Source organism: Polyergus mexicanus, unplaced genomic scaffold (genome assembly GCF_030449975.1).
Source record: "Polyergus mexicanus isolate NDT 795.1 unplaced genomic scaffold, iyPolMexi1.0 SCAF_23, whole genome shotgun sequence".
In the NCBI taxonomy this organism is placed as follows: domain Eukaryota; kingdom Metazoa; phylum Arthropoda; class Insecta; order Hymenoptera; family Formicidae; genus Polyergus; species Polyergus mexicanus.
Genome location: NW_027223343.1, coordinates 2168589 through 2182218, shown reverse-complemented (window position 1 = coordinate 2182218; position 13630 = coordinate 2168589). Strand labels below are relative to the sequence as shown.

At 39.0% G+C, this 13630-nt stretch overlaps 1 protein-coding gene across 1 annotated transcript in view; it reads right to left on the bottom strand.

The window, feature by feature from the left end:
- LOC138942760 (uncharacterized) overlaps nt 1–2067 on the bottom strand; it is a 3860-nt gene extending 1793 nt beyond the window's left edge. The window contains exons 1-2 of the mRNA XM_070313228.1: nt 1369–2067; nt 1067–1273 (exon numbers count right to left, since the gene is read on the bottom strand). Of these exons, the coding sequence (XP_070169329.1) occupies nt 1067–1273; nt 1369–2067 (906 nt within the window). The remainder of the gene's footprint in view (nt 1–1066; nt 1274–1368) is intronic.
- Between the last annotated feature and the right edge of the window lie 11563 nt (nt 2068–13630).

Sequence of the window (13630 nt, the reverse complement as noted above, 5' to 3'; positions counted from 1 at the left end):
AAGCAGTGGTATCAACGCAGAGTACTCTCAGGCCACCACGTATTCCCCGTTCGATAAACATAACCATATCGATATCAGTAAGTAATTCGAACGTAATATTCGTATGTTTTAGCATCGCATCCCACATGTATCCGGGAAGAGTATAATAATACGCGGGGTCGAGCCCGTAACTCTCGATACATTTGTTGCGAAAATTTTCAAAAACGTCGGCCAATAACAAGACATCCGTTTTTAAATACAGATCGCTGTATTCGCCTAGCGTTCGAATGGAGAATCGTCTCCAAACGTTTTCGGCGTGCGCGTGGTCGCTCTCGGATACGGTGTCACCGGTCAAGGAATTATAAAATGATTCGCGCGGTGGTAAACACGTATCGTGCAACCTATCGACACTGTCAATGTATTCGTATGGAAAGACACCTTTTCGCGTCAATAAATTGAACTCTTCGATCGATAAATTTTGAAATTTCGATTTTAAAATTTGAAGTTTATCATTATTTAAAAACGATGCCAATTTTTCGAGACTAGTACTGAGAAATTTGTATAAATCGATGAACCGTAACTTTATATCGCTTCGCCAATCTGATTTTTCGGCGGTATCTTTAACGTGTTTCGTGAATGAAATATACTTTTCTTTCGTTATCGGTAGTACGTTGATCGAGCCTTCGAACGCGGTAGCTATTTCCTCGACGATAAAATGTGAATCGTAACCGGATAAATTGTGAAATACTATGGGAATGCAAAAAGAGTCTTTATAATTTAAATTACAGTTTGAATGCGCGGGACCTCGATACCGCCCGGTAAGATGACAATGATCGCGTACGCGCGTGTCGTCTTGCACAAACGGTTTTTCGCAAATATGACAGTGTGTCGCGCTGTGAAACTTTTCCCGCTCATCTCGCGTTAAATTTATCATGGGGACATTCGTGGTTAAAATAATCTTTACGCGTTGCGCTAAATTTTTTAATTTTTCCACGAACCACGAAACGCAATCGGTACTACGGCGAGAATGATACGCGGATAACGATTCATCGTACGAACAATGTACATAATAAGCTACGCTAAATACTTGATGATGCTGAAACGTGTACGTAGACGCCATCGGATCACCGTCGGTCTTCCTCAGCACGCACTCCAAGTCGGCGTATACGACGAAGGGAAGTCGCTCCTTTCTGTTGTAGTTGTTGAACGCGAACCACTTGTCTTTATCGCTCGGTAACCGAATGGCGCACTCGTTCATTTCTCGGCAATCTACAATGTGCGACTGCAACTTGTCCTCCGATCCAAAATAGTGTAAACATCTGTAAAAAGTAGAAATAATTAATTTTTCTTTCGTATATTTTATATATTGCATTTTTATTAAATATATACGTACCGATCGCAGATATATTTCTTGTGTTCTTTTTTGCTCAATTGCGAGCTCACGAGGCGGGATAAATTCTTGATCCACGCGAAATGTCTAATGTCTTGCGAATCTTGCATGTACAGCAAGTTGACGTGTCTGTCCTTCTTTTGTTCGCTCAGACATATCGGGACAATGTTGTTTTCTTTCTCGATGCAGTATACATTTATCGAAATGTTGTTGTGAAGTTCAAATTTTTTAATTTGACTCAATGTCATCGGAAACTCAATGTCTTGGAGATTTAGCACTGTCGTATAATGTGGATACGAAGATTCCCGATAAACATGATTTTCGGCTGGATGTAGAGCGGCGACCACCGCCCACGCGAAACACGCATTGTCTTTGGATTGCACGTTTATTACCGCTCTCTTCATTGTTATTTCTCGCGGTAATTTAATATGACACCCCGCGCGCATTGGATTATATTTATTTATATTTACAGTTAAATCGAGAATTCGCGACAAAGCCCACCCGCTATCGCGTTCTTGAAATTCTTCGAGCGAGGCAAGCGTGGGCTCGACGACGCGTCGCTCGTACCACTCGTGTAAATCAGACGTGCGAAAGAGTTCATAGTTTCTGGTATTTACACTTTTATTTGCGCTCTTATCACCCGACACGAATTCACCGTTGAACACAGTATTCACTTTCACGTTATTATGTCTTTCCATAACTTTTTGCACGTGTTCGAGCACGATGTCTTTGGCGTCCTCGAGAAATTGTCGCGATTCGATATAATCTGCGTTAATCATCGCACCGGTCAGTATACGGTTTTCGAACGCGGTATCGATCTCTCGCCAAACGAGTCTTTCCGCGGTATTGTCACCACTGTAATCACCACCGCTGTGTATAATCCGTCTCTCTAATCGAGTCCTCGCGGGAGTGGTGCACTTGGACACAGTATAATTGGACACGGTGCAAATGGACACGTTACAAATGGACACGAGATTTTGCACACGGTTCAATTGGACACAGTGCATTTGGACACAGTAATTTTGGATACAGTAGCTTTTGGACACATAAGAAAATACGCATCGTTTACTTGGACACCGCTCACTTGGACACTGTTCATTTGGACACCGTTCGTTTGGACACAGAAAGACGCGCACCGTTCATTTGGACACCGTTCGTTTGGACACCGTTATTTGCCCACCGTTCGTTTGGACACCGTTCATTTGCCCATCGTCCGTTTGGACACCGTTCATTTGCCCACCGTTCGTTTGGACACCGTTCGTTTGGACACCAAAATTTGATTTAAGTTATACGACGTAATCCACACCAAATTTTTGTTTGAAATGAGAAATAGGTTTGGGTTAGGTTATATCTTCCGGAAGTGGAGCCCCCCCGCAGGGGGGGCGGAACCCACTGTATCCATGCATGACATCCAAATATGCGAAAGACTAAACAAAGTGCTAAAAGCAATGTAAAATTAATGACATCAGTATCAGAGATATATAAGTATGAATATATTTTATTTTGACAGATATTATAACCTTCAAATGTATCTCCTTTTCACGATTTCATATTTTACATAGATTTACCAGTATAAAGTGTTATAAGAATACTGATTATATTTTCCCAAAATGATTTTTATTTCTCTCCATCTGTTACATATTCAAACAAACAGTGCGCATGTACCTCTTTCAGTCGATATACGGACCGTAAGCTTTCAAACCGCATACTGAGTTTTTGACATCCTTCGTTCTTCATTATATATTTTTAATCTATCGCGTTATGGTATCGCGAAACGTATCCCGACAAGCGATACGATAAACGGCTCTTCCTGGAAAAAAAAGATGAAGAGAGCACCGCGATGGTTCTATCTTGTTTATATTATTTATAAATTCTCGAGCAGCCGGAAATTGGCGCTTGCCTTATATTTCAGACATCGACACCCGCCTTTTGTAAGTACACCGATAAACATGTCCCGACGCGAATTCTAGCGGCCGGATATCGGCGCTCGTCTTATCATCTAATTCTAATGTTACGCGCAATAGTGCGCGAGCGACTTTTCCTGGAAAAAAGATGAAGAGAGCACCGCGATGGTTCTATCTTGTTTATATTATTTATAAATTCTCGAGCAGTCGGAAATCGGCGCTCGCCTTATTTTTCAGATATCGACACCCACCTTTTGTAAGTACACCGATAAACATGTCCCGACGCGAATTCTAGCAGCCGGACATCGGCTGCACGTGCAATAATGCAGTGTGAGATGATATTTGTTTATAATGTTTATAAATTCTCGAGCAGTCGGACATCGACACTCGTCCTTTGTATACACCGCGCTGTTTATGCTCCCGCGATAAGCCCCCCCCGCGTGACGTCATTCCCCGCGCCACCAAAATCCCCCTCCGCCCGCGTGACGTCATTCCCCCGCGCCATCAAAATCCCCCTCCGCCCGCGTGACGTCATGCCGCCCTCGCCCGCGACGTTTCCCCTCGCCCCGCATTCCCCTCGGAGGACCCGGCTTAGAACCGGCCCTATTTATCTACTTCGGTCAACGCTCGTAACGTGATCTGTATTCGCGTTACACGTTGAGCAATCATATAAAATAATATGTATTTAGAATAATATATTTAATAATTCGTGTATAGCCTGTTCGGGCTATAACATCCCTCTCCCGTAAGAAAAAGAAAAACGGAGGTGTAAAAGTGGAGTGGCCTTCACTTGGACACAGTACAATTGGACACGGTGCAAATGGACACGTTACAAATGGACACGAGATTGTGCACACGGTTCAATTGGACACAGTGCATTTGGACACAGTAATTTTGGATACAGTAGCTTTTGGACACATAAGAAAATACGTATCGTTTACTTGGACACCGCTCAATTGGACACTGTTCATTTGGACACCATTCGTTTGGACACAGAAAGATGCGCACCGTTCATTTGGACACCGTTCGTTTGGACACCGTTATTTGCCCACCGTTCGTTTGGACACCGTTCATTTGCCCACCGTTCGTTTGGACACCGTTCATTTGTACACAGAAACATGCGCACTGTTTGTTTGAATATGTAACAGATGGAGAGAAATAAAAATCATTTTGGGAAAATATAATCAGTATTCTTATAACACTTTATACTGGTAAATCTATGTAAAATATGAAATCGTGAAAAGGAGATACATTTGAAGGTTATAATATCTGTCAAAATAAAATATATTCATACTTATATATCTCTGATACTGATGTCATTAATTTTACATTGCTTTTAGCACTTTGTTTAGCCTTTCGCATATTTGGATGTCATGCATGGATACAGTGGGTTCCGCCCCCCCCTGCGGGAGGGCTCCACTTCCGGAAGATATAACCTAACCCAAACCTATTTCTTATTTAAAACAAAAATTTGGTGTGGATTACGTCGTATAACTTAAATCAAATTTTGGTGTCCAAACGAACGGTGTCCAAACGAACGGTGGGCAAATGAACGGTGTCCAAACGAACGGTGGGCATATGAACGGTGTCCAAACGAACGGTGGGCAAATAACGGTGTCCAAACGAACGGTGTCCAAATGAACGGTGCGCATCTTTCTGTGTCCAAACGAACGGTGTCCAAATGAACAGTGTCCAATTGAGCGGTGTCCAAGTAAACGATGCGTATTTTCTTATGTATCCAAAAGCTACTGTATCCAAAATTACTGTGTCCAAATGCACTGTGTCCAATTGAACCGTGTGCAAAATCTCGTGTCCATTTGTAACGTGTCCATTTGCACCGTGTCCAATTATACTGTGTCCAAGTACACCACTCCCGTAAAAGTGACGTTTTTCGTAAAACAAAATTTTTTCTTATTCTAATGTACAATATTTTCCCCGCATATAATATGAATATAATCGTTTCTTATTCTAAAATCGTGTGCTTAAACTACGTTTTAGTATGGGTCTTGGGAATCCGTATGATATACGTGATTCGTTTTCTTCGTATATCCTGACTGACGGTCGTTTCGTATATTTTTTTTTATTTTTTATAATTATATAAATTATTAATATTATTATAATTACTGTGGTTATTCCGCTTGTCGCCATAGGATATACGAATTATTTTTGTATGAAGAATTTGTCGTTATTGTCTTGCAAATCGTTGTTCATCTCTTTTAATTTATTTTTTAATTCTGTTAATTCTGAATGCTGTACGATATTCTGTTGTTTCGTGTCTAGTATGTCTGTATTATCTCGTATAAATGTAATATTAATTTCCGGTAAATACGTTTCTATTTCGCTATCTTGTATGACTTCTTTTGGTTGGATCGTCATTTCTGTTGTTATTAAGTTACATTTATTTTGAAGGGTAATTTGCCCTGTTCCTTTAATTACTTTTCTAATCTCGTTATAATTTTCGCATTGAATTATTATTGATTGTTCGCGTACAGTTGAATATAGCCAAGTAAGTGTCTGTTGCAACGGTATCCATATCGTTTCTGTCGCAATTACATGTTTACTTTTGCAAGCTTCGTTCTGGCTTTGTGGTTGCAAGTACAATTGTATTTTGCACGGCGCGTTTGGATTATTGCGGTGTATTGGTTGTGTTTTCTCGGACATGTATCTGGAATTTATTTCGATACACTTTTTTAAGTTGTCCTCCGTTATTATGATATACGTTAATACTTCTCTATTAACTACGATTATTTCGTGGTTTATTTCCGCGTGCGTAAATATATTTTTATGATCGTAAGTAGGTAATGGGGTTACCTTTATTCAGGGTTGGTAAAGTTACTTTATAAAAGTAACTCGTTACCGTTACCGTTATTTTTTCTAAAAAGTAACTCGTTACCGTTACTCGTTACTAATTTTAAAAAGTAACTCGTTACCGTTACAGTTACTAAAAAGTAACGAGTCGTTACAATTTCCGTTACTTTTTTACAATACAAACTAATAAATTATTTTGCATAAGAAAAACTTTTAAAAAATTTGTAAGCAAGATTTCATTCAAGGTTTATTACAAAATGATTAAATTTTATCGAAATTCTTTATTAATTTTTAATAAAGTTTGTTGCTCCATAGTATCATCATTTAAATGCCCTCTTTGTGGTGTTAATACAGAGCCACCGATGCTAAACATTCTTTCTACAGATGCACCGCTTGGTAGAGCTGTATTATATTTAATAAAAAGTTTTTTAAGTTTTGGATAGTCGTTTAACATTTCTATATTACAATTATTTGATTTTAAAAACCGTTGCAATTCTTCTTGTTCAGATTCATTTTGCACCGTTTTTTGCTCAAAAATGAAAAAATCATCGTGATCGTTAGATTTTCCAGCTTTTGAAGAATTTTCAGTTGATCGGATTCCCAATAAATCCTCCAAGTAATTTTCAGCACGTTTTCTTTTTTCTCCGGTTAACCAGTTTAACTTAAATTTTGGATGTAAACATGCTGCTATTATTAATTCTTTTGTTTCAAATATTGTAAGAAATTTAAAATCAAATATAGTAAATTAAGCGACATTGTTTGTTTTATTGAAATTAATACTTTTGAATTAATAGTTTAAAATAAAATAATATTTTTCAATTAAATCCTTATTTAAAATTAAATAACATATGTATTAATCAAATTAATAAGTTACCTTTTATTTAAACCTTGCTGAATAGCTTCAACTAATGAATGGTAATCTATAAGGTCAGATTTATTGAGATTTTCTAATTTTCGTTGCAAGGTACTTAGAACTGGTAGTAAATGAGAGCTCTGCTTTTCCGAAAAGATAAAGCTCTCATTGGATATCGCGCGTCGCGTCATCGCACTGGTCTGCAAGAGCCATAAGTTGATCAATCACATTCAAGCATTTTTACAACATAATAAGAATGCTAATTGGTCGATTTGCTTACGGCTTTACGGTTAAGATAAAAATTTTATCACGCACAATAGCGAGAATAATATCTTAAATAAATAAAAAAATTTGAAAAAAGTAACGATAAAAGTAACTGTTAAATTCGTTACTCGTTACCGAAAAATGTAACGAAGTTACTTTTTCCGTTACAAATAAAATTTGTAACGCCATTACCGTTACAGTTACCGAAAAAAAGTAACTGTAACGGTAACGGCGTTACAAGTAACGCGTTACTTCCCAACCCTGCCTTTATTATATCGTATACTGGTTGTAAGATTAGTGGGAATCGCAATACAGTAAATATGATCGATCCTTCACGGTATGCAGTTATTATTTAATATATTCTTCTAGTGCTAACCATTCATCGTTTCGGATTTCGAAAGGAAAATATAAACCGTGAGGTAATTGGATAGCTGCTTCTTTTAAATGTGTTATAATGTCGCTGATAAGTGTTAGTACGGGGTGCATCGTGCCCTTGCGTACATACGTAAGATATTCTATTACATCTTCTGCGTCTCAAATTAAATCTGTTATCATCGCGATGATTACCGTAAAATGTTCGGTTATTTCTTCGCGAGTACTGTATTCTCGAAAATAATGGTTTAATAATTTACCGTTATGATCTAATATTTTTTCTAGTTTATCTAAGTGTATTATTGTACTATTTAAGATTTTTATTTGATTTTTCGCGACATGTTGAATGGTTTGCTGATTATTTTGCAAGAGGTTTAACTGTTCATTTATTAACTCTTTATCATTCGCATCCATTGTACCGAACAATGTTTTCGCTATTGTGCTTATTCCGTCGACGAGGCCTCTACGTCCGTTCGTCCGCGTCTTATATAGCGTATTTATTAGAGTGATTAATTTTGTTAATTGTTTTGACTCGTTTTTTACGATTTCCTTTAAATTATCGCAAGTACGTTTATGGTGGAATTCCGATTTTATTTGTTCGCACATCTCGTTGGTTTGTTGGATGTATTGATTTATTTGCCATACTTTGTCGTTTAGTGTCGTTATATCTATTTTAATAACTAATTTCCACGTTTTTGTGGCTTGTTGCAATTGTTCGATTTTTTCGAAATATATGCCGGTGTTGTGTAGGAATTCTTGGATTTTGTAAGGTGAATCCATTTCCTGTTGCCTCGTGCGACTCTCGGCCTGTCGGCTATTCCAACTGACGAGTATCCTGTAATTTTATATTAAATGTTTCACATAACCGTCTTATCGGCTCTTATTTTATGAGTTTAAGCTTTCTTCTTGCTAGCTTTTAGCGTCGTGTGGTTTTTTTATTCAGTCGCGTATTATTGAGTATCCGACTAACATGGTTTGCGTAAATTTAGTCGATCGTTCGCGTTATCTGCCTTTTTTGGAGGGCGAGGTTGACGATACTGGTGATGGTGCAGTGTTGGTTATTGTGCCTCAAACTGATATGAATATGATGGACGATGGGTTCGACGATGCCTTTTAGATTCCTCGTTATGAACCTCCTGATGGGTTCATCCCATTATTGCGACGACTTTGGTTGGGCCTGTCTATACTCCCTCGAAATTCTCGGCGTTTTTTTATGGAGCAGATCCGTACACTCGGTATCTCCGGAGGGCGAGGTCGGGCTACGCTCGAGCAGATGCGTCGCGTTCTGGATCGGATGCGATTAATCGGTCGTTCCAACAACGACTAAGTAAGTTCTTATTTTAGTTTTCTATAAATTGCTTTAATTTGTTCGTATGCATGCGCACCGCTTTCCTTCCTTTCTTAATTGTATAATTCACATCCGATTTTTTTTTGATTATTATGTACGGTCCGGTCCATAGGGCTTCAAGTTTCTTAGATCGTCCGCGTCGGAGCGTCTCGTCGTGTACTAATACCTTATCGCCGACTTTAAATTTAATTTTTTTAGTACTTCTGTCGTACTGTTTTTTGGCTTTAATTTTTTCGTCTTTAATATGCTCTTTTGCGAGCTGACTCGTTGCCCTTAATCTTTTTTTCAATTCTTGCGCGTAATCGTCGTAATTATATGTCGGTTTAGGCGGTCTCGTCAGTGACGTAGGTAGATCCGCTTGGTGCCCGTACACTAATTCGAAGGGTGTATACCCCGTAGCTGTATGTGTCGTCGTATTATATGTAAACATTGCGAACGGTATCCATTCGTCCCAGTCTGTCTGGTCTTCGTTTATGTAGTGTCTTAAATATTCCGCTAATGTTCGATGCGATCGTTCTAACGCGCCATTACTTTCCGAATGATAGGCAGTTGTCTGTATTTTATTTATTTTTAGTAATTTACATGTATTTTTGAATATTTCGCTGAGGAAATTTGTGCCTTGATCCGTTAAAATTTTTTCCGGTATTCCGTGTTCAAATACAACTTTTGTAACAAATTCCTTGCTGACCGTGTTCGCTTCTTGGTTTGGAATCGGTATCGCTTTGCTGAATTTCGTTAAATTGTCTTGGAATGTTAAGAGATATTTATTTCCCTTTGTTGTAACTGTTAACGGTCCTACAATATCTAACGCGCATTTTTCGAAAGGTTTAGTAGGCGTATCCGTGATTATTAACTGTACTTTTCGCGATAATTTATTTTCCTAGCACAATTCGCATTTTGCGATGTATTTTCTACATCTTTCGTTATTCCTGGCCAATTATAATTTAGACGGATTCTATTTATCGTGCGTTCAACTTCTTGTCCTCCTGTGGGTGCATCATGATATTCATATAATATCTGTTTCTTGTCTTTCTCTGTGTATATTTTTTCTTCGTCGGAGTTTGTTTCTTCTTCTATTGCGAGGATTTCTCGTTCTTCCTCTTCTATTTTATGGGCTTCTCTTGTTACATTGCGGCTCAGTGCATCGGCGTTCGCGTTCGCTCGTCCGGCCTTATGAATGATTTCATAATCATATTCTTCGAGTTTTAATCTCCATCGGATTAATCTTGATCCGGGATCATTCACATTAAATAACCAGATTAATGGTTTGTGGTCGGTTACGATTTTAAATTTCGTACCGTATATGTATGGCTTAAAATGTTTTACAGCCTATACAATTGCCAGTAATTCTTTCTCTGTTGTATTGTAATTCTGCTCCGCTCGCGATAAAACTGCTGGCGTAAGCAATTGGTCGGTCATTACCTACTTTTCCTTGTGACAATACTGCTCCGATTGCATAGTCGGAAGCATCGGTGGTCACTATGAATTCTTGATTGAAATCTGGATACGTTAGCACTGGCGCAGTCATTAATTTTTCTTTTAATATTTCAAAAGCATTTTGCTGTTCCATTGTTCACTCGAATTTTTCCGTTTTCTTTGTTAATTTCGTTAGTGGCTTGGCTATTTTTGAAAAATCTTCTATGAATTTTCTGTAGTATCCGGCTAGTCCTATGAAAGATTGTATATCTTTTACTTTCTTCGGCGTCGGAAATTCTTTTATTGCGGTTAGCTTTGACGGATCCGGAGATATTCCATTCTCCGAAATAATGTGACCTATATAAATTACTTCTTTGCGCAAAAACTCGCATTTATCTGGTTGCAATTTTAGATTATTTTCTCGGAGTCTCTGTAGTACTTCCTTGAGTCTTCTATTGTGGTCCTCTAGGCTCGATCCGTATATGACGATGTCGTCTAAATAAACTAGACATTCAAGTCCTTGCATTACTGTTAGAATTGAATTCATCAGTCTCTGGAATGTTTTCAATCCAAACGGCATTCTATTAAATTCATAGTGTCCGTAGGGCGTTGGAAAAGCTGTCTTTTGTTTATCTTGCTCAGCCATCGGTATCTGGTGATATCCTGACGCTAAGTCCAGTGTAGTAAAATATTTAGCGTTTCCTAGCTGGTCCAGTATATCGGTGATATTGGGCAGTGGAAATGAATCGCCTATTGTTAAATCGTTTAGCTTCCGAAAATCTACTACTACTCGGAGCTTAGGTTTTCCGGATGCGTCGGTTTTTTTTGGTACCACCAATAAGGGTGCGTTCCATTGACTCGCGCTTGTTCGGATTATGCGATTTTTTAGCATTTCTTGCACTTGTTTATTTACTTCCGTTTTGTGCTTCTCGGGAAGACGATACGGTGTCGTGTTCACCGGCGAGGTATCGGCGCGCGTGTTTATCTCGTGCTCTACCGTCGCGGTGCACGTCAGTGGTTCTCCGTCCAACTGAAATGTATCGTAATATTTTTTGCATATCCGTAGGAGTGCCTGTTTTTCTTCCGTTTTTAGATGTTGCGTGCGTAGTAGTTGTCAGATTTGTCCGTGTCTCGAGTTAGTATATTTAAAATTTTTCTTGTTTCTTTCGTATGTATTTTAGATTCAATTTCGCGTTCTATGTCTTCGAGGGTGACGTTTGGCGTCTGTATCTCGACTTCCGTATCGGTTGTATTTATGATGCTAACGGGACACGTGTAATCTTTAGATTCTACTAAGCAGCTTCCAAGGTAGATTCCTGGAGCTGTTTCCTCGGCTCGTACTATTCCTATTCGATTTTGATTTGTTGTCGCTTTTACGATGGTCTCGCTGCGCGGTTTTAAAATCGTTTTGTTAAGCAAATGGAATTTTAGTACGGCGTTTCCTATTTTTAATTGATTTTTATTATAATCGGAGTACACTGAATGTTGTCGAAGGAAATCAATTCCTAGTATTCCTTCATATTCGATCGGAATGTCGTCCTTTACCACGTAAAATGCATGTTTTACCTTATGGTTTTCTATCTTAAATGTAGCGTACATTTTTCCAATAGTGTGTATTCTATGTCCGGTTATGCCTGTGAGCGCGATTTTATCTTCGTGTATTAATGTGTTGTCTTTTAAATGTTTTAATTTTATCAATGAGATGGTCGATCCTGAGTCGTACAACATCTGTATTTTTCCGTCTTTTGCTTGTCGCATTGGTAATGTTATTCGCAATAAGTCCGTCTTTTTCTGTGCGCGTGGCATATCTTTAATATGCGTAACGCGATACTCAGATGCAGGTCGCGGTTGTCTCTTTCTCGCTTCTTCCTGCTCGCTTTCGCTGTTGCTACTTGCGCTATCGGCGTTCTTTCTTAGTTGTCGCAATTTCCTTCGGTCGCGTATATTTTCGTCGCGCGTTTTTTGCTGATTTCCGACTTTTAATGTATTTGTACTATTTTTTGGTTTCCCTTTTAGACTTCAGCATTTGTCGCGGCTGGATTCTGTCCTTTTGCAATGTGCGCAGTATTTATTTATCGCGTTTATCCGCGATGATTTTTCCGGTTTTGGGAGCGCGTATCAGCTACTTCGGCAATCGCGTCCGTAATGTCCGTTTTTCCCGCATTTAAAGCATTGCGGGCTCGAACCTCGATTATTTCGCGAGTAACTTGGTTCAGTTTTATTTTTATTAACGAAACTACTTGTTTTCGTCGTTCCCGGTCTGAGTTTTTCTTCGGCGCTCGCGCCCGTTATCGCTTCTCGGAGCGTTGTGTATCGTTGCGCGCGTACGAGTATTTGTAATTCGTCGCGTAGTCCGATTTAAAAGTTTATTAACGCTTGTTTTTTAATCATGTGTTGAATCGTGCGTTTTGATAGTGAAGGGTCTTCTTCTCCTTCAATCATAGAATTGTACAATTTCATCGCTAGTAAATCAACACGTTGTCTGAAAGCGTGCGCAGTTTCATTCGGTTTTTGTTTTAAGGAATTGAACTCGATTTGTAAGTGCGTAGTAATTTGTTTAGACTGGTAACAAGTTTCGAGTTGTTGTTTAAATTCGTCCGAATATTTCGTGTCTCGAAATCCTGCATGGCTTTTCCTCTTAGTTTTGTATATAAAATGGCTCGGATTAAAGATTCTTCATCCGCGGGATGTATGTCTTGAATGGCATACGTGCATGAATTTAGAAATTCTAATAGCTTATGTCGCGAGGTTCCGTCGAACTAGGGGATCATTTTTCTTGCTTCCGCTAACGGCAGATAATTTGGAGCGACGCTTCGTCGGTTTCTGATATCGCAATCGTTTCGCCCGTACATTATGGCATTACACGCATTGTTATCGTTTTCCCTGCGAGTATCCGTATGACGGGGTAGTTGTGCGTCCAAATTATGTTGTACGTTTGCGTGTCCTAGTCGTGTCATTCGTCGATTTAACGAATTAATTAATGTCCGCGCGTATTTCATTTAAAATGTGGATGATCTGTGTATAATCTCCTCTTTCTTCGCGGTTTCTCTCGTGAGGCGGTGTGTGATCAGCCTCCACTATATTTCGATCCATTTGATGAATGGATCGTCGCATTCTTTCTATTTCCTCGTTTACCGCGCTTTGTGGCGGGTTCGCGGGAATGTTTTTTTGCGGATTTCGCGATTCGGCCATATTATTTTCTTGTTGGCTATAAATTTCTTCCGGATCGAATAGATCACTCTCGTAGGAAGTTAATGAAAATTCGCGCCGTAGGGATACTCTACTTGGAGATCTAC